This window comes from Taeniopygia guttata, chromosome 4A, assembly GCF_048771995.1.
Source record: "Taeniopygia guttata chromosome 4A, bTaeGut7.mat, whole genome shotgun sequence".
Lineage (NCBI taxonomy): Eukaryota > Metazoa > Chordata > Aves > Passeriformes > Estrildidae > Taeniopygia > Taeniopygia guttata.
In genome coordinates this window covers 3,534,365-3,556,467 of record NC_133029.1, presented here as the reverse complement: position 1 = coordinate 3,556,467, position 22,103 = coordinate 3,534,365, and the positions used below count along the sequence as shown (strand labels likewise).

The 22,103-nt window shown below is 38.7% G+C and overlaps 1 protein-coding gene across 12 annotated transcripts in view; it reads right to left on the bottom strand.

The window, feature by feature from the left end:
* LOC115495208 (uncharacterized) overlaps positions 1–20,811 on the bottom strand; it is a 128,368-nt gene extending 107,557 nt beyond the window's left edge. For 2 of the 12 annotated variants that reach the window (XR_012055926.1, XM_072929025.1), the window contains exons 1-2: positions 20,109–20,811; positions 5,397–5,457 (exon numbers count right to left, since the gene is read on the bottom strand). Coding sequence is in view for 1 of the 12 variants with exons in the window: in XM_072929025.1 (XP_072785126.1) it covers positions 5,397–5,457; positions 20,109–20,259 (212 nt within the window). In the remaining 11 variants the exon portion in view is untranslated. Of the gene's footprint in view, positions 1–5,396; positions 5,458–12,251; positions 12,320–19,973 lie in introns of all 12 variants that reach the window. The other 10 variants (XR_012055934.1, XR_012055929.1, XR_012055936.1 and 7 more) reach the window with 10 other exon arrangements.
* Positions 20,812–22,103: the final 1,292 nt, after the last annotated feature.

The window sequence follows — 22,103 nt, the reverse complement described above, 5'->3', positions numbered from 1 at the left end:
AGTCATCTTTATCTAATACATACATACGTGAGAATATATAGATATTATGAAATTATTATAAATTTATAAATTATTTTTAGAAGTTTTCATTACCCTCATGGCCACTACATGTTCAGCAGCAGTGCTCAAAAGGTTGATGCAATGAGTCTTCAAGTCAAACAGATAAGGCAGGATTTCATTTCTTGACTACAATATCAAAAATTAAACTGCATAATGTGAAGTGTGCAACACTTGAATGTTTTGCTCAGAAAAGGAACAGGGCTGTCTGCTTCTGTTTCACTTAAGAAAATGTGAAGACTTTACATAAAACCTTGTTTACTACATATGGGATAATTAGCTTGTCAAATATTAAGACAGCGTCAGTTCGGTTCCATTAGCTAGCTGAAGATACTATAAATTACATGGAAAACGTCCAAGGAATAATAATATCAAGGAACACCATCCCCTGGAGGAGTTTTGGTGATGGTTTTCTTCCTCTCCCTCGCTGTAAATCCTCTGCAGAGAATTTTTAGACAGAAAGGTCCCCAAATTTAGCCCACAGACTGGAGTGTAAATACCCAGAAGGGGAGATCAGCTCCATCAAAGTCTGTGTGTCATATTCTATTTACAGCCCGAGCCAAGAGGCTGATGGCTGGGAGAACATGGTGCAGAAGAGGCTGAGCAGGGCCAGTGGGATGGAGAAGCTGGAATCCCCCTTTCCCTTCCCACAGCCCATGGACACACATCTGCCACAGCAGCAGGGCCTGGCCAGAGCTCCCGCTGTTCTCTGCATCAAAATGCAGCTTAGCACCTTCTCCCAAACGCTCTGGAGTGCTCAGCACAAATAACTGCACTAAAAATAACCTGCAAAAATATGCACCAGGGAAAAAGGCAGCATCTCAAGGCAGCTGCCTGCTTGGCTCTGGTGGAGCTCTAGGAAATCTCAGAGAGCTGAGAAATCTCAGAGAGCTGGCTTACTCAGAAATGAGCAGTGGGATGGTTTTGCTCTGTAACTCCATTTAAAGATGGCTAGATTGATACAAATAAAACCAGTAAATAAAGCATGATTAAAGCTTACAGCATTTTTAATGCTCTTCATAAATTTTGCTGTTAAGCAATACCACTACCCATAAATAGGTGAGTGTTTCAAAAGTCACTGAGAAAGGGATAAATCTCTTTAACTACAGCAATTCTGTGGGGCCTTTTTCTTGGGGTAAACCTGGATTGTCACATTCTATTTCATGGATCTTTGCAATTACATGTGCAACAATTTAGTCACAGAATAATTCAGGCTGGGGACATTCTCTGAAGGTCCCAGCCCATCTAGCCCAACCTCCCTGTCAGAGGCAGGGTCAACTATGAAATGCTAGTTAAAATTGAATTTTAATAAAATCAGATATACAAAGACGTATTCAATAACAGCAGAAAGATGATACTCCAGTAAATACATCCATATCAGATCTTCAATTAGTAACATTTAACAATCATTGGGACACAATTACCAATATTAGGGAAAAGAATGTTTTCTATAAAAAGATTAATTTTTTTTTTTTCTATTTATCCACACTTTCCCAAGCATAAGAGTTGGGAACATATAGTCTACCTGGTTTGCAGTTCTCTGGAGGAAGCAATGTGGGATCACATGAGGAATGAAGAATTGTGTCTGCTCATGACTGATCCAGATATATCCACAGAGTTTGGTCTGGCAATACTGGAGAAAATAGCTTGAAAATATCACATTTTGGATGTGGGCTGAAAAGACTGATAGTTTCTAGCAGAAGGAAATGTTCTCCCTGTTCTTTGAACTACCTCAGGCCATGCGTTTTTGGGGAGCAAAAGAGTCTGTGGTTGCCACAGACAACCTGGCCCGTGAGGATTTGGTGTGGCTTTGCTGTGTGACAGGGTGAGGTACAAAGGAATGCCAATGCCTCCCAAACCCAGCAAAATCCAAAGAGAAAAGCAAACTGCAGTGCTGATGATATTTCAGCTTTTGGTTTAAGGGATTTAAGGATCTTAACTTTATAAAAATGTTTTTAAAATTCCAATAATAAAAAGTGTAATTACAATTCCAATACTCTCAGCACCAGTTTTTGCTTTTTTTCTCTATGCCTACTATGTTCATGCTGTCAACACTTGTCTGGTTCATTTTGGTGTCTGAGAACTCTCAGAATTACAAAATAAATGTACTGTATCAAAAAGCTTGAGACGTGAAGACTTGTACAACAGCTTGTATTACACTACATCAAAATGGGAAAGAATTTGTGACACCGTTATCAGCTTGTGAGAGCTGATATCGCACACAGGGAGCCTCTGGAGATACCAGGAGGGATTGAAGCTGCCCCTGTAATCCAGCAAGCTCAGGTCAGAAAGCTCTGATAGGCAGAAGCAATGGTGCAGAGCAGACCAGATAACCCCCAGCAAATAAATAATCTGTGTGGCCATAAGAACTTTTGCACCCGTGAGGAGAAACTCTGTAAGTAATAAGAAATATGATTAGATCCTGTCCTCATTTCCATTCTTGATTTGGAAGGCATAATGAAAAAGTATCTTTTAAAAAAATTAGAAGTTTTTCCATATGCCACTTTTGGATGCTGACTTGATCCATCTGTCAATAAGTGAAATGAAAAAAAGTGTTTTTTTGTTTTCTGTACATGACTGTTCAGTGGGGCTTGGGTTAAACACGTTCCATTGCCTTGTGGGGTAAAATCATAAGAATGCATCTAATTATCTCTTTTTCCCTAACTGCTTAAACTATTTCCTTTTTCCTCAAGTCCCACTAACTGCTCTTCAATCAGACTTTACACAAACTCTTTCCCCTCCACTGGCTCAGAACCTTGTCATCCCAAATCCCTCAGGACACCACTTCCCTTTCAATTTACTGCCTTTCTCTTCTTTCCTGCCTCATTCTCTCCATCAGCCCTGCAAACCCTTCCTCCTTTCCAGCTGCTCCTCAGTGGGGCAGGCAGTTGGCAGAGGAGGGGAGCCAGGACAGGAATTCCACATTTTCTGCATCTTTGATACTTTTAGAGACCCCTGACTGAAGTGCATGTGAGGTGATTGGCAATGAGCTGTGAACTGGAACAGTCTTGGGAGGAAGAACAACTCTAAAGTTGAACAGAGGTAGAAAAGACATAAGAAATAATTCTTACATAACCCTAGAATATGTCTGGAGGCTTTTTTGAAACATGGTTTCAGTACTTTTTCAGAAATTCAGTTTCTTTGCTGACAGCAATATTTTTATCATTTGCAGCACAGCTTTTATTATTCATCTAACTCAGTTATTCTGAGTTATTATTATTATGAGTTATTCTAAGTTATTCATATTTGGATGTTTATTCATCTTGTATGGATTAGAGCCTTTCACTAAGTGTTAATTAAGAATTTGAATATATAACTTAGTTTCCTAAGCAGATATCCAGCACAAAACCTCTACTAAAGAAAGGAAAATCTGCCTGGTTTTAAAGAACAGCAGATCAAAGCTGCCTGAGAAAAGGAATGGTGTCTTGTAAAAGGACTAGGATTGCTTTCCAAAGGCTACTCTTAATCCTTTCATATAATATTCATACATGGAAGTAAACTCAGGTCATGCTTCAAATAACTTATTTCAGAAATTAAGTTCTGAAGCCTAACTTGAATATTTGTCTAAAAATAGTAAACACGTGACCACAAAAAGCTTAAAGCTGAGTTCCTTTACATCCTAATGCATTTTGGAGTATTATTGGAGAAGGTCAGAAAAAAAGGCCATGGAAATGAATTCAGTGTTGCTGATATAGTTTGATGACAGATATTTTTTAATACATCAACTTCAAATAATTTTTGACCGTGACTTTAATGCACCAGAAAAGCTGTGCACAAGTTGAGATCTCTAACTGCACAAAGGGCAGGAGCTCATGTATCTGGTGACCAACATCTTCAAGACTTGCACATAATGACAGAACAGGAACAAGCTGGTAAAATGGGAAAATATAGGAAAATATAGGAAATAAAACTACTATGTCCCTGTGCAGCAGCTCGTGGCTTTTTATGCTTCTTACATTATTGCCCAAAATTGCCCATTTTAGCCTTCTCCCTCGAGGCTCCACCACAGATTCCTGACAGCTCGCTGGGGAGAATTTTCTCCTTCCAATTTTTTTCTAAGCAGCTTCATAAAGTTATTCTTGAACCGATGGCACTGATCTGTAATATTGGCACTTGAGACAAAAGACTTTCATTGGACAGAATTTATACAAAATTTTACACAACAAACCTCAGGGCTGTGTTGGAACAAAGTACAAACCTGGCAAACATCTCTACAAGCTATTGTGCACTATTCACCTTTGATCTTGGAATAGTTCCCTCACTGTTGCAAATTCAATGGGCTAAATAAATGCCAGCCCATATGCCCATGAGATGAATGCCCACAGAGAGCCCCAGTGCTGGAATAAATATTTATCAGAGAGCAAAAAACCTGTTCCTGGACCATGCTTTTAGTCACTTCTCCATCTTGGTATGAAAAAAATCAAAAAACTTTGTGTCTGGTGAATGGGAAATGGCGTGACAAGCACAATAACGAGTCCTGGGAGCACAGGGCTGCTGAAAGCAAGAATGGGAATTGCTTCTGACTGGAAAGTATTTAAGTATTTCTTGAACAAAGTCCATACAAAAATCTTCCATTTGAAAATACCAGTCCTACAAGCCACAAGCTACAAACCCTATTCCCATCTAAAAAAATCTAATGACAACAGTAACCACAATTATAATCCTGAAATCAGCTGAAATTGGATCTCTTTACACCACAGAACAGATAAATGGTTTGCAACAGCAGCATTATTTCTAACCCCCCTTCCTAATTTACATAAAGAAATTAATATTCTGAAAGAATAGTCTCTGGTGTATTGGTGGGAATATAATTAACAAAATCAAGACAGTATTTACATGAGTATTTGTTTTGATAAACAACAAAATGCGCTGAAGACAATTTTTGGGAATGAATTGGTATTTGTTTTTTTTTTATGGATGGCACAAGTTGGCCTAAAAGCTTGATTTTCATTCAGGGTTTTAATTACAGCCATAGCAACAAATGCTTGCAAATTCTGACAATAGCTGTCGAGCTTTTTTGTCTTAATCACTCTTCCCTGACTGTGGGGAATATATTTTTAAAAGTATGTATTGCTTAAGCAGCAATTCACTCTGGAGTACAGGACATCTGTCAGGAAGATCAATAAAATCTCAGCCCTAAGGGGTTTGATCAAGGCTGACTTGCATATAAACCAGAGATGATGCTCAGAAACTAAAGTAAAAACTAAATTTAACTTCAAAAACTCTCAGGGTAAGAACACTGCCTCTAAAATCCTATCTGCTTTTAGCTCTGTGGGGGACCAGTGGGTTTCTATTCCTGAAAAGCAGCAAAAGGCTCTCATTTTCTCAGACAAACCCACGTAAATGTGTCACAGCCATGACTCTTCTGGGGTCCTTGACAGGCCTTTCTTTTGTCAGCATCTGTAATGATAATAATTTTCGTTACTGTTTGTTCTATATTAAGAACTGCTTTATTTTAACAGTCTCTACTTAAAGTATATTCATAATTAATTTTCTACCACTTGATGCATATTAACTGTGCTTACAGCAATAATCTTTGAACCCAGCTAAAAGGCAAAAAAAAAAACAGGAATCCTTCCATTAGTTCTCCAAGCTACTCTGTTTGCCATCTTTATTTATAATTCAGGTTTGTTGGCTGGAATAAAGTCAATATAACTAGAAAATGAAATAGAAAGGCTATTTCTGGAATCAAGGAGGGAATGACTTAAAGAAATAAAGAAATCTGTGATATTTCTTTTGATGTGTTTTGTGTTTTTTTTAAAGTTACATATGACTCATTTCTTGCTTTAATATATATTATTGAGGTTGTGCATAAATCCTTATGCTTGATCTAATTTTTTTTTTTTGCCAGAGTGTGCATTTATAAGATGTACATGGCTTACACCCAGGGATTTCAGTACTACAAGGTGCATTTTTTATACAAGGATTCAACATATGTCTGGTTGGGTTTTTTTTTTTTTTTTTTTTTGGTTGTTAAACCCATAGCTCTGCACAGAGAAATCTGGTGTGAATTCCTCTTTTCACTCCATAATTTCAGACTGAATTTAGATCGAATAGTAGGGCTTGCTCATTTCCTTGTGTTCTTACACTCTTTTTCATCTGTTTTATGCTCATAGTTCTTGTTGTGTTTGAGCCCACAAAGCAGTGAGTGACTGCAGAGTGGGGTGTGCCACTGGGAGAGCACCTTTGGGGTGACACCCAAATATTATTCCACTCTCAGTGACAACAATCAGACAGCAGGAAATCCTGTAACAGCAAAGCAAATGCAGCTGAACATCCCCAGAGTTAATTTTTTTTTTGGGGGGTGGCAAGACATAATTTTACATTTTCATGATGTTATAATGATTACCCAGGGTATCTCTCTTGGGCACAACTCGGAGCCCATCATTCCCCCAGTGCATAATTTGACATTTCTCTGTTGAATCTCAGGGGCCCTTTTATTGCCCAGTTACTGAACCTTTTGTTCAAATCTACAATTCTTCACTGCCAGGGCCTGAGGGTGATAATCTGCTGCTCAGCATCATCAGGAAATGTTAACAACTGATAACTCCAGTCCTTTTCCCAGATGTTATAAATGTGCTGCACAGCAAAGTTCCAACCTCCAAGCCTTATGCAGCCACTGTTAAATTCCCTCAAGGTTAAAGATGAGCTTGCACTCCGACCTTGTTTTGCACTTTAGCCAATTATTTCTCCTCTCATGTACCTTCCTTCTTATCTCACATCACAAGAGGATGTGCAGAGCAGGAAATATCCTGTGAGACACTTACAAACAGGCAGCTGGAGCTGTAAACACAGAGATTCAATAATTACTGGTGCTTGTGTGCATGCTTAATGTACGGATAAAATGGGTAATCAATCAGAAACTGTGATGCATGACAGATGAGAGCAGATAAGAAAAGAAGGGAAATGGAGAGTTGTAGCTTGGCCCCTCTGGTTATAGAAAGAAAATAAGACTTTCAGTGCTGCTTATCAGTCACACTAGAATTCTTCTGAGCTCAGATGCAACACTGGATAAATGTATTTCCAAAGCAAAGTCAATCTTGAATCAGATCCAGGTTAAAAAAAAAAAAAACAAACAAAAAACAAACAAACAAAAAAACCAACCTACCTAGGCCCTTTGAAAAATACTCTGGAAAAACTGCCATATTTGAGCACATGTTTTAATGACAGTTAGTACTGGCATCTAGATACTTTCTAGAACTACAAAGAAAGTTCCTTTCAGTGCTTTGATGCCACTTGTGGGACTAAAGGCTGTATTAATTCACTACCAAGTGGTTTTGGGAGCATCTTAGAATAGCCAAACCCAACTAGAATGGGTTTTCTTCTGGGGTGTTCTAGAAACTTGACTTGTTCCCCTCCTAAGGGTTAATATTCATTATTTATTTTCCAGCTTTGTCCCTTACTCACTACTGACATTCCCATGAGCAGTCAAAACCAAGTTTCTTTCCTCTTAGATATCTTTTCTAAACATCAATGTCAACTTTTATTCAGACATTTATTTTGAAGAAACCATTACTCTTTGCATTTTTACCCCAGATGATATTATTTGTATTTAAAAATGTCAAAACTTCTGCAGGGAATCCCTGCTTTATAATTAGATCTTTACTAAGATATCAGCACTCGTTAGTGCTGCAGCACAGACAGAATGGTACAGTTATCACAGTTTGAAGTGATAATGCTTTTGCTAGCATTTGATTATTTAAAAAGTACCTTTTGTTAATATTCTTTGTTTCTAGATTAATATTCTCTGGCTTGGAGACATTTAAACAAATTTTCTTGAATCAAATATCTAAATAAGAACCATCTTCTCAGTTCGCCCCTTGACCTTCATGTGAGCAGGGTTAGGTTCTACTAGCTGCATTTTTAGGAAAAACTGATGGTTAAAGCTTTTAGCTTTGAGAGGAAACAAATTCCTACTGAAATACAAAACCTGCTGCCTCCACTTCCAACCAGTATTTAATTCTTGCACCTTTCAGTCAGTTCCCACACTGTCGTGTACAAATGGAATGCAGCTTACATGTGTAATTGAATTAATGTGAAACCCTTATCAAATAAAAAGCTGCCTCTAGTCAGACTTCAGAAGTGAGGCCTTGCTGGAGCTGCAAAGATAGAAAGTGGAACACTTGCTCTGAAATACTCGAGTTTTCTCTCAAGGTGTTATTTTCTCACATATCTGAATCTCAGACTTCTCTACCACATCGAAGGATGTCTGACACAGATCTACTCAAATCCTTCTCTAACACCACGAACCCCATTTACAATATTCTCATTTTAATTTAAAAGCTGCTCCTGAGGAAAAAAGCCCCGCCTTTTATCATGGCAGTTTTGCTGTGACTGTGATGTTTCCTCCACCATTCCTTACAGAAATTGGATAGCCTACAGGTGCATCATAATGAAAAGGAGCTCTGTGCAGTCTATCTCCAGGTTTTCCAACAAGGTGACACTGAAAGACTTTCATTTTTAAGTTGTATAAAATTGGCTTCCTTACTGAGCTCCAAGGTATGAAACAGTTCATGTTTTGACAGCTTATTTAACAGGCTTTGCTGGCTTCACAGGCAGTTTTGTCTTTGGCCAGGAAACAAAGAAACCAGGGACAATCAGTTCCAGGATGGAGGAACGAGCTGGAATAATTAAATAAGAAATAGTAATGATTCATACACTAAGGAGAAAGGGAAAAATGCCCATAATTTTTAATTTAAAAAATAAGTAATTTCAAATTTCTGCTTTGCTATCCCCAGCTTCACACTATGGTTTAGTGATTGTTTAAAGGCTGGATTCAGTCTTGGAGGCCTTTTCCAACACTAATGATTTCTGTGGTTCTAAATGTTCAATAGCTGTACTTAAATCAGCAAAGCACAATGGAAGGACCCTTTTGGTGTTTACATGAGGTAATAGGATGATATTTCCATGCTGTATAATTACAGAAAATATAATTACAGCAGGTTGAATCATTGATTAATTTGAAAAGCATATGTTGACCTTTCTTAGCTAATCAATTCCTTCTAAAAATAAAAATAGATTTTTTTAAAAACTAAGAATAAGGTCTCTTACAAAAGGACTGAATCCAAATTCAACAACATGACAGGTTCATGCAGATAGCACAGGGGGAAAAAAGCATATCGGAATCCAAAGTTCTACTTCAATTTGCATCTTTTGTGCAATTTCCACTTAAAAAGCTCAATTCCATTAAACAGAGCCAACACTTGCTCATTAAGTACTGCCAGGTATGAGAAACTTGGGAAATAACTGAGACTCTTATGAAAGATTACAATGAAATAATGTGGGATCATTCACATTCCTGAGTATCACTGTTCAAATCCCCCTGCTGTCATTGTCACACGCCACGCAAGGTTTATAATGAACTGGTAAACAAATGTTAATTAGGAATTTCTTGGAAGTTTGAAGAACGGGAAGGGTTTAGTGATCTGTGACAAACACTCTGCTAAGCCACGTGTCCTTTTTGTGGCAGGATTTATTCTGGTGCAGCTTCAGGAGGATCCCTGATGTGGATCCAAGCTGGCTCATACATTAAAGACTAAACTCAGCTGTAACTTGAACAGCTCCACACAGTTATATCAGGCTGTAAATGTGGCTGACATGCCATAAAACATTTTATATAGAGTCACAAAACATCCACACCAATCTGATAAGAAACACTTCTGGCAGTGCCCAGCTCTGTTTCCCATGAAAAGCTCATTTAGAGGAAGCCTCAGACCACAGGACTGACAGGGTCATTCCCAGCAAACTGAGCTCAGTAACTTCCCTGGCACCACACAGAAGGAGAAATATGAAATATGCTGGACATACCCCAACAGCTCCATGCTGATTCAAATGGAGACACATTCCTATTTGCTGAAGTTAAATACATTCCTCCAACTCAGATTTTCAAGCATGGACTGATCAATACCTTGCACACTTCACATGTTTTTGCATCACTTGTCCATTTTAATCTTTGCCTTGGTAACATTGAATTTCTTTGCTGTGCAGAAGCCCTTCCCTTGAGTAGTCCCATGAGTATTAATTACTCACCTCACTAATTTCAGTAGAGGGAGAAGTCAGACAGCTGCCAGATCCCAAGTCTTGCCTACAATTAATTAACCCTGTGGAGAAGATGTAAAATGCTGCACTACTGCCTAAATTCCTCAGCAGCCCCGTGCAGGTGTGCTCCCTGTGCCCACTGCTATTTGTACAGCAGAGTAAGGAGGCTTTAGAAAACAAAGGTCAAAACCAAGTAAAGAGAGTAAAAATCAGAGCAGTTAATTCATAGTTTTATGTCTTTTTCTCACCAAACTGCAGGCTTTACAACACAGAGGTAAGGAGTGTGGAGGCTGCTCTACCTGGGACCTCCTTGCACACATCCCAGTCACAGAAAATTGCCTGCCTGCTGTGTAATGTGGCCCACAGTAATAAAAAAGCTTTGCAGTTAACAACAGCCTACATGCTGCTAAAAAAACCAACTAAACTCCCCCAAACCCCAAATAACCAAAAAACCCTTCTTCCCCCCAAAAAATCCCTCTAAATAATATTTTTGAGGCTGTAAAGAAACATACTATGTAAATTCTAATCATAAAATCACACACATTTATAGGTGACATCTACATTTGAATGCAAAAAATATTAAGGAAGAAAAAAATAAAGACAAAGAAGAATAAACTAGAGGCCCACTAAGTTTAACAGCATTGTTTCCATAAGTTTTGGCACCTCCTTTGCTTATAGCTCATTTACTCATACAGAGAAGCAGCATTTTCAGACATGTAATTCAGAGAAATCTCGATTAACAGATCAGTGGATGTGTCATTATTGTCCAGCAGGTTAATAGAATTACTGGCCAAACCAAAACCAATGGACTTCCTAAAACTACATGGAGAGAAAAAAGAACCAATTTAATGTGTAAGTCTAGAAAACTTTCAAATACCACTATATTTTTCCTTCTTTTCATACTGCAGCTATCCCTTCACATACACACTTAATTGACTGGAACAATTCTACTTGGCTTCAGTGACTTTATAATTTGTCATAACCACCTCACGAGCTCTTGAGGAGACAGACTCTTCCTCATACTGCCAAAGCAATCCTATGAAATATGATTTGGTTTAATTGAAGTATAATGAATGCCTTGAATTTTAATTATTTCTGCTGAGGTGAAAATATTCCTCTGCCAGAATAACACATTTAATAGGAAATGGACATGCTTTGTATTAATTCCCACTCTATATCAGCTTCAGGAATGAGTTCCTTTGGTTGAACAGGCAGAACCTGGGAAAAAATGTATCCCAAAAAATTTCAGCTCTTCTGCCTGTCACAATATAGATGTACTTGTTGAAAATGTAATTCATTCATTTTATGCAAAAGTAAAGCTGAAATCTGTTTTCTAAATATTAAAAGCTGAGATTTTCCCTTTTATGTAGAGATATGACTTGGAAAAAAAAATCATGGCTAACAGGGAAGGAATGTTGAGTGACACATTGACGTGAAAATATTTTTGCTAAATGTGCATGTGCTAAATTTTAATTCCGCTCTAGAGAGACTTGAAAAGAAAAAAAAATCCCTGCTGAAATAAATACAGGGCACTTTCTCTTCAGAGCAGTGATTCCATGACAGGTTGCTTGGAAAATAGTGTGGAAATATTAAGTGTACTGATAATTTGTTTTTTGTCAAATGTGACATGGTTAACATTTGATTTAGTACTGCTGACCAAAATTGAACAGGTGACAGAATATTGGAGCCAGGGGAAAAACAAACAGACACTGAGTTTATTCCTTTCTGAGCTTGTTAACTATTGCTCCTTTGGGAAAGAAAACCCTACATATTTCAAACACAGAAACAGAATAAACTGAACAGAAAACAAAGAAATAAATTAATAAAAATAATCTGACATCTCCCAGAGGCACCACCATTTTTCTGCTGGAGCAGAAAAACTTTCAGCTTAATTTACAGGTTTATTTGAGATGCTCAGTCCTTTAGAAGACCATGTAACCAGGGGGGTTTGGTTGCACTAATTAATTCAGGGATTTTTATTAGCTAGATTTCATGGCTCAAAATGTACTTTGAATATGAAAATATGGTATTTCTATCACTGGAAATGAAAATGGAGTATATAAAGGATATCTAAGACAGTCTCCTTTGTACTACATCAATGATCTAAAAAAAGATAAGCCATTGTTGCCACCATCTGCCTTTCTTTCTTCTCCTACCTTTGTTTCCATTTATACCTCCTTGGGATTCCTTCCCTGACTCCCAGAGGAGCTCTTAACAATCAAACCTAAAATGAATTCAAACAGTGACTCTAAACATTAATTCCCCCAGGTTCAGGATGAAATACCAATATATGCCAAAAAATCTTACACGTTCAGAAAAGCAGAGCTACAAACATATGCAGTAACATATGCCTTGAAATGAGCAGTACAGTTATTTTAAATATTGAAATGTTTTTAATTTTTGAAGACACGAAAACAGCTGAACCAGTAGCAGCATCATTAAAAATCTGGCAGTCAAAGTTTTCAAATGTAAAATATTAAAATGTCTTACAAAGGCATCCACTATAGACCTAGCATAACTCATCAGTAATTGACATTTACCCCAGATTACCTCCTGTCTTTAACAGGAGCTTTTCTGATATGCATTGAATAAATGTATGAATTGCAAAAATAATTGCAATATCCTTGGGCATTTGCTTCAAAACATTAATTTATTCAAAGAACGAAATGCAAATGTTACACCAAGACATAATCCACCTGCTTTAGTGTGCAAGGGGAAGGGTTTCCTCAGCTTTTTTCTCCTCTAAAAGCTGTTACTGCACCTGAAACCTCCCTGTGTCAGATGTGGCCCAGCTCAGCAGGGAAACAGCAAAATTCCATCTTGTAGCTCCAAAAGTGAGGAGCTGCCAGGTGAGGAATGGGACAGGTCAAATGTCCATGACCACAGGACTCAGCTCCGTGATCCTGAATCCATGGACAGGGGTGGCTGTGTGGGGGCAGGATTTTGTCCAGCCCCAATGCAGAGGGAAAGCTTTTTTCTCCTTGGCAGTCACTGAGATACCTTTTCCTTTCCCCCTCCTTTCCCTTTCCTTTCCCTTTCCCTTTCCCTTTCCCTTTCCCTTTCCCTTTCCCTTTCCCTTTCCCTTTCCCTTTCCCTTTCCCTTTCCCTTTCCCTTTCCCTTTCCCTTTCCCTTTCCCTTTCCCTTTCCCTTTCCCTTTCCCTTTCCCTTTCCCTTTCCCTTTCCCTTTCCCTTTCCCTTTCCTCTCCAGTTACTCTCTTGCGCTACTGAAATTCCTTCAAATCCAAAGTCAATGTTGTGTTTGAATTTCTGTTAAACAGCACCTGTCATCCAGCAGGAATTCTGCAGCAATTCCTGTTTGGGGTTTCCTCTGCCCCAGTCTCAGCTACAGAACACAGCACTCTCAGCCTGAAGCTGTAATCTTGTGCTAGGCTTGAAAGATAAATCCCCAGTACTACTCCTCCACCTACAGATCACCCACAAAGTTACTTTAAAATATGGAAATGTTTAGATATAAACTTATATAAAACTATGTATCTTATGCATAACATATTAATACACATTATATAATATACATATATATATTTCAGCTTGTTGGGGGTAGAATAGAAAATCTCATCAGAGATGAGTGGTATTTTGTTATACAACACCACATTTAGCTAGATAATGAGATAAATAACAAAGAATTTGTGTAAATACGAAATTAACCTTGTTCATTTAATACCACCAAATGGAAAAAAGTAATTCAACTAAAAAAAAAAATTATTTTTGCTTGTTGCCAGGAAGAAAATGTTATTGAAGCTTTGATGCTTGTGGCAAATGGTATCAGTCATCATTAATTTGACTACAACTGTCAGTTTTGCATTATTTGACAGGCATTTCTAGTTGGGGCTTATTTTCTGAGAACATTTTGACAAGTGTATCACAGCACAAGTATTTCTAACTAAAGGAAGAGTTTAGGAAGCAGTTGGAGTGATGCAGAGCAGAGAGGTGTTTGGGTGAACTTCTCAGGAGTCTGGAGAGCAGAATGCCAAAGCTGAGATGAAAATTTACCAAGCAATGACAAACATACACACAGAAAGCTGTCCTCAAGTTTTGCATGTGAGGGTATGAGCACAAGTATTGCAATTCATTCTACATTTTTAGAATTCTGGGTGTTTTTTTGGTTGACCAGCACTGTGCTTGTTTGTGAATAAAAAAGGAAGAATGAACAGATGATACTGAGGAGTGTAGATAACAAAAATTGGCTGGACTGAGGGTGCTTCACTGCAACCAGCTGGCTGGTTTTACAAACAGAACTGGGCAGAAGCAGCACTGTGGGACTCACAGAACATCTCCCAGGGCTTTGGGCACGCTGAGAGATGGGTCTGGGAAAAGGACAGCCCTTCCAGCCCCACCCAGACCAGGGCAGGAGAAGGGAAGGTGGCAGCATCCTGAATTCCAAGGCTATTCCAGAACCAACTGCAACCACCATCCCTCAGACTGAAAATGTCTGTGAGCCGCCTCTGCTCACCAAAAAACACCCAATGGTTTAACCAGAGGGTGAAAATCCACCACCAAGACCAACTGCATTCATTCACCTCTAAAGAGGAAACTTTTCTCCCCACTTTTTCCCAGATGGCTGCTGGTGTTCTCAAGTCCCAGGCTATTTTTGGCAGGGCCTGCTGAGCAGTTCCAGGATAGAACAGAACATTCAATGGCCTCTAAGGTTGCCTTCAGCATTCAGCCCTGGGTGAACTGGCAGGAGGTTCAGTAACACAGCCTCAGATAATGGGTTGCTGTGGCAACATTCCTGCCTGCTGCCAAATTCTGGAGCTCAAGTTTAAAAGCTGATCTCAAACCAAGGTCCTTTTCCAAAAAATCTCTGAGCTCTTAGTGAAAAACCACACTATCATATTCCTCTCAAAAACAAACCACCCCCCTCCAAAAAAAAAAACAACCCCAAAAAACCCCCAAAACAAACAAAAAAAAGACCCATAAAAAAAACCCCAAAAAACCACCAAAAAAAAAAATCAGAAAAAAAAAAAAGAGAAAAAAAATCCATCCCACATAGGAGGAGGCAGTCCTTCCTCTGGCATTTACTTGCAGAGCTGTTACTCCAGTTCTTCTGACCTCACTATTGGCTTCTCTTCTACTAAAATGCTACATTTCCTCTATGAATTTGCCTGGCTTAAAATCAAACATGCAATATTTATATACTTCTACTCAAGCATGCAGAAGATAAGAAATGTTCCATTTCTGAGGCAAGCAGCAGAGTTTAAAAGGCACTTCTGTTACTGTGGGTTTTCAAAAGCACCTTTGGTCACTGCCCTGTGCCCCTGTGAACTCAGCAACACTCAAAGCAGAAGTTTCCCAATAACAAGATTTTTTTCCCCTGGAAGTTCTGAGCATGAGGAATAGTTGCCCTAATTTTATGAAATTTAGGGCAGTGTGAAAACACCCTAGACCTATCAAACAGGTTTTATTAATATAGAAGGTAACACAGAAAGGAGTTAAATTTATAATGGATCTTAAATGTCATTCACAAATTGCACTGATGGCACAATTTTATCATTATATTCCAATTCTTAGAGCTTTTGAATTTGAGTTTCCAATTCCCAGCTCTAAGTTCTCAATATATTTAAACTACATTACAATGAAAATAAAAACCCAATAATCTATATCAACTCAAACATCCTATTACATAGGGAGAGAATGCCAAGAAATACAGACTATAAAGGGTTTTTTCCAAAGGAATGTCGACCTCTTTCCACTCAGTCTTCAAAAAGCATCCACACCTAGAACCAGCTAAAAATGAGAGATGCAGCTGAACAATCACTGACAGTTCAGATAAGAAATATCCTCAGCATCTCCAAAAGCCTCTCAGTGATGGACATTTCTGTGGATCTTTCACAGCGTTCACTGTCAAGCAAATGCAATAATCCCTATGTCAGCTGGCAGGGCACCAGCAGAGCAGAATTCTCTGCCTTGCACATCTCACTTTTCCATGAATGAACTGCCTGTGTCTCACCTTTGACTGCTCAGCAAATCCTCCAGCACACACCAGCACCGTGGCCTTGCTGGTATAAATTCAATTTAGTCACTACATGGATAGTAAAATCCCAAGAAATAGGAGGAAGTTGCCTTTAGCAGTTTCATGTTGGGGTATATAACGCTTTCCCCAAAAGTTTGAGATCATTGAGATCTGTTTGCTGCAACAGCAATATAATGGGGGAAAAAAATAATGAAGTACATCAGGTCTGGCTGATTCATGCACAAGTTACAATTCAGATTGCTTGACAGAGTATTTTAAACAAGGATCTTGGCGAAATACCTCATTCTAGGTGGTTCATTATCCAAATAACATCAACTAAGAGCGGAATAATTGCTTTGCCTCCTCTCTTTCTGCCCTCAGTGCGTGCATTATTATTGTATGTGCTTTCCTAAAGCAAACAGCCTCCTTCACTGGCTATTAAAAAGTCTTTTAAACTACCTGAATCATAAACTTCCCTGGTTCTGAGTGTGCTCTGCTTTACACAGGGGTCCTGTTTGTACTTCCTATAATTCTATGTCTGCACATCTGCAAATGTGCTTATTGTGAGCAGATTTTAGCAACACACCGGGATCCTTGGGGGAAAGGTCAAGGATAATGTTCCTCACGCACCAGCAACACAACAGAGGACTTCTAAAAACACATTGTTTGCAGTGATTGAAAGAAATGGGCCTGTCTTTAAAACCTCTGTAAATGCTTTAGGCTCTCATAAATCCCAGTGACAGAGTGGTGCTCACAGGTTCCAATGGTTACAGGCAGATTTTGAGCACATGCTCAGAAAATAGGGGAAAGTGTCTTTGGGATATTTGGCTCTGCCACCCGTGGCTTCCCTTCTCCATCCCTCCTCCTTTCCCCATCTCTGGTGGGTTTTCAGGACCTTGGGGGAAGAGTTTGTATCTGGTTTTGCCCTGGGATGCTCAGAACCAGGGAAATTTAACAGATTAACAGGGCAAAGTCAGTTATTCACACCTCTCCTTTCACAGCATCTCTTACATCCTCTAGAAAGTTTTATATTGAAACTCACCACATTAAAAAAACAATCCCAAGTGTGAGTGGACGCTGTCATGGCTTAGCAGACTGGAAATATTCAGCAAAACTGGTGAAGCTATGCCAATTTTTCCAAAGATAATGAGATTTAGGCTTGAGTGTTTTAAGAAATTGGGTAACTGTAAATACAGGCTCCTTTTTGGTCTCTGTGGAAGTCTAGGCTGGATATTAGGAAAAGGTTCTTCCCCCAGAGGGTGCTGGGCACTGCCCAGGCTCCCCAGGGAATGGGAACAACCCCGAGGCTGCCAGAGCTCCAGGATAACAGGGGACAGGGGGATGGTTGGGGTGTCTCTGCAGAGCCAGGAGCAGGACTTGTGGGGCCCTTCCAACTTAGGATATTCCATTATTCCATGAAAAAGTCCTAGAAAATAATCTGGAGTTCAAGAAAAATGTACCTGAAGTGAAATTTAAATTCCAGAGAAGAGATCAATAGAAATGTTGCCAGTTTCATTCTCAGATTTAGGATCCAAAATCTCGCTGTCCTATCCCATAACAGAATTAAAATTGTGGCAGTTTTGAAAATTCTCCCATGAGATGCAATCAACTGCCAACGTCTCATTGATAATGTATAGTAATTATATATATATATATATATATATATATGTGTGTGTGTGTGTGCATTTAAAATGCACATAAATTTTACACAGTGTAAGTGCTGCAGAGAGACACATTTCCCAAAGGCAATGAGCATCTTCCAACTTTGGAGATTCTGCGTTACAAGTTTAACAAGGAAGTAGATTTTGGGAGGTTTTTTAAGTACAAACACAAAAATATGCCCATTTTATTTTGATGGTCTTGATCTTAAGACAATAAAAATGCAGCATAGAACCACTTATCTATTCTTAATATCATTATTATCTACCTGAATTATCTACTCGTAGTTATCATCTACCTATAGTTTTTACCAACAGCAGTGGATGAAAACCCCAAACCTTTGAGTTTCTGCTTTCTCCCAGCTCAGACGGACTTTAAATCAGGGTGTTTACAGAATTGTGTTTTCCTTTGGCATCAGCCATTTCTGAAAGCACTCCCACAGCCTGACAGGCTGCACAACATTCTGCCTTTTCACTAAAAACCTTGTTTTTTATCAGGATCGATATTTGCCCAGATGAATTAATTGGCAACAAGATTTTCTGAAATAGAAAAGTCTAGGCAAAGAAGAAATGCACAATTCCTTAAGTACCTTTTTTCAAGAACAAATACAAGTAGCTGAACAGTTGCATCAAACTATTCTGGCCCATGGCATTATTTTCCAGTAAATCAAATATCCTGCCCTGAAACCTCTCCACTGAAGTCACCCTTGCCATGATCAGAGTGTGCTGATGAGACAGAAATATTGCATTACTTTTTTTTGAGGAATTATTCTGCTCAGGGGTGTATCCTGCCTGGGAAACAGAATGGAGATTTTGGCCTGTGGCTCTGGGTTGGAGCAAGGACACTGCTTGGAATAGTCAATGTATTTTCTGTCCCGGTGAATTTTCTTCTGGGTGACTCACAGAAGGACATGGACAAGGGTCAGGGCAAATTAATTATTGAGGTAATCAGCTATCTGGTCTCTGCTTTAAAGAGAGAAGGGTCACAGGGAGCATAAAGTTAATTTATATACGGCAAAGTAAAGATAGGGGAATATTGCTTTTCTAAGAAATCATTTAAAGATTTCTGAAGAGGCTCCCAGAGCTTTGGATCAACGATAATGAAAAAGTACCCAGTACATATTCTCATCATGACTTCTAGACCAATACTCTGGCATTTTCTTCAGAAAAATAATCCAAATTTTTCAACAGATTGCTTTTGCTTACTAGGAATTGAATTATTTCTTATCTGTAGCTGCACACCCTCACAGACCTGATTTGGTTCAAGGAGACAAGTGAGACATCGAAATCCACCTCAAATACTTAAAAATATCAGCAAGTATCTCATTACCTTGACTTTTATGGCTGATCAAACAGAGCAAATAGGCTGTAGTTGTCGAATACAAGCTTATTTCTCTCCACCCAAAAATGTTTTTCACAACTGTGAGTAATGAAAGCTGTGCCCAAACGTAGCCAAGAAAGCCCTTCCAGTTCTGCAGCACAGCTTCACTAGCACAAAAAAAATCACCCGAACCTGGGTATTTCTGACAATTTAATTTACTACACAACATTTGCAAGCTGACAGCCTGTGCCATGTAATTAAGAAAGAGATGCCTGGCAAGATTTATATGTCAGGGAGAACCCACTGGAACCTAATAGGCTTTTGACAGGACTGAAGAATTGAACAAACTTAATGAGTCTGCTGGTGGATCATAGAATTTCCTGAGTAAAGTTTTTTTAAAAAAGTTTTAAAATTATGTTTATTTGCTTTAAAAACAAGGAATTCAGGGAATTCCAAATTTAAAATGCCATTATTTGTATTAGGTAATCAGTGGAAGTTTATGGATTACATAATATAAAACAGGAATTTCCACCTGGCTCTATTCATATCTTACTGCTAAATTACAAAGGTAGAAAATGTGCCTTCAGCCTAGGGGTAAATAATATTGGAAAAATAGCAAAACTGGCTTTGAGGAAAATCAGGAAGAGAGAGAAAATAAAAAATCAAATATTAATAATAATATTAAAGCCTCAAGCTAAAGCAAAATAAAGTAAGGAAAGGCTTTAGTCATGCTATGGATTTCAGCACTGAATTCATTATAGGAATGACAGCACAACCCAGCACAGAAAAAAAAGAAGAGTTTAGTTTGGAGTTAAAGTGGGTCTGTTCATACAAAAACTGTCTCTTTTGCAGGGAAATGGATGATCTATTTCAAGTACTTTAAAGCTTACAAAAGAGAACATCACGTAAGGACAATTTTGCACTGACCTGGACCATGTGCAAAAGATCTTCCCATTTGCAGATTCTCATTAAATATTGAGATGGCAGCTCTGATCCATTTTACACTGCTGGCAGTAATTTAAATAGGCTGCAATAAAAACAAAAGAAGAACAAAATTCTAACCTTCTTTTCCATTTCTCTTTTTCGAAACGTGTTTCTTTAATCCTTGGGCTGAAAGGGTTCCAAACCTGTGCCTTGTACCCCCCTGGCAGGGCCCAGGCAGCATTTCAGGCATTTCATTCCCGCCAGGCAGAGCCTGTTTGCCTGGTGACATTTTCAGGTGCCACACAAACCATGCTCGGTGGTCTGAAAAGTCTTTATTGTGTCTTTCAAAGCCACATCCCTCCCCTGAGAGGCTCAGCTGGGATGTGCCCTGCACTGCAAAACTCTCCGTGGGTGTTACAGGCTGGTTCACAAAACCTGAGCTGGGCTGAGGACCAGCAGCTGTAGAGGAGCACCATTAAGATTTGCAAAGACTAGTGAAAACCTTTTATTTTGCCTCATTCTCCCTTTACATTTATGTACTGCTGACATAAATCAGCATCACAGGTGAATAATGTCCCCAAACAGAAAAAGGGGACACAAGGCAAAGCCTCTCCTTAAATCACAGCAGCACCGAGTAAAACTGTTAGTTCCTACATGCTGAGAATTCAAATGCTGTATTTGTTCTAAAACACACTTTTTTTCCTCTTCAGACACAGCCAGGCAAGGGGGCTGCACTTTGGCTTTCAGGACATCTCTGCCATTAAACCTTCAAACACGTGCAGCTTTTTGTGCCTTAGCCCTCAGTCCTGCAAAGCTGATTTGTGCAGCCAGATTAATGAGACACCTACGTGCTGGCAGTGCTACAGAACGTTTCGTGCAGTGTTAATCAAAATATTGACCAAAATAAGATATTTCAGGTAAAGGATTTCTCTGCTTTTGAGCTAGGTGAAAAGGCAACTGGAATATTGCAAGTTGTGTGAGAAAGAATATAGCTCCTGTAGTGGTATTAAAAAAGCCAGACAGAATAATCTCTTGTTTATTAAAGCTTCTTGGACTAGACTAAGTTGATGAGAAGAAGGTTATTAAAAATTCTGATATATAAATGATGCGAATCACACCACAGATTTTTGGACTTTCAGTACTGTTTCCTTTTGGAGGAAAAAGATGTGTTGTTTTCCAGAGGGTTGGATGTCCTGGTAATCCAGCCATGCCTTTGCTGTGTGGAAGTGAGAGGTCTGCAAGGCAGAATGATTAGCCTGTCAGCCAGAAGAACAATGAGCTGTGTTCCAGCACACAGAAGGCAATTTCAGAGGGAAAAGCCACCTCAATGGAGCAGCAAGAAGCAGTTATTAAGTAAGGAGAGGCAAATAGCTTTTCTTTTCCCACTGCTTTATCCCATAACATTTTCATTAGCATGACACATAAAATTATGAAATAAAGCACTAATATAATCAACTGCTGGCAGTGATTAAAAAGCAATCTCATGTCCAAGGCTTTTCTTCATGTTTCCATGGTTAGCTGAATTGAGTATTTTAGAGCAATGGAATTTGGGAGTAATATTTTTCCTGTAATCACTAATTCCACATTAGCACTGCTACATTTACAGGCTTAGTTCTTTAAAGACAACTGTATTTTACATGAAAATGGTGATGGCATCCAATATTCCTAAATGTTCAAGAAAGTGGTAAGCCATCAGGAACTCACTAACAAGTGTATTAGCAGTAACTTAATTTAGGAAATTAATGCCAGACACTGTCAATCCAACTGTGCCAAACAACTTAATATGTGTTCTAAAGTAAAGTTAAAATTCTTTATAACCCCTGCTGTGCAAATTGAGACCTCAAAATGATTTGATGCAAACAGCTTTTTAAATTGACACTATCTGCCAAGAGCATCTCTCTCATTTGTGACATATGCTGAACTATATTAGCTAGATATTACCAATTTATTTCAGCAGAAGCTTAATTTCAGGAGGCTTGCTACCCTTAATTTCTACTGAAAGAGTTTCCTGATAGTGTACTTGCAATATGACTTAATTTATTACAGCAGAGCTGTCTTTGCTATAGAATTTCTCTAGTTAATGTATGCAGCTGGAAGTATTTTCCTTAATCAAAGAGAAAAGGGCCACTTTCC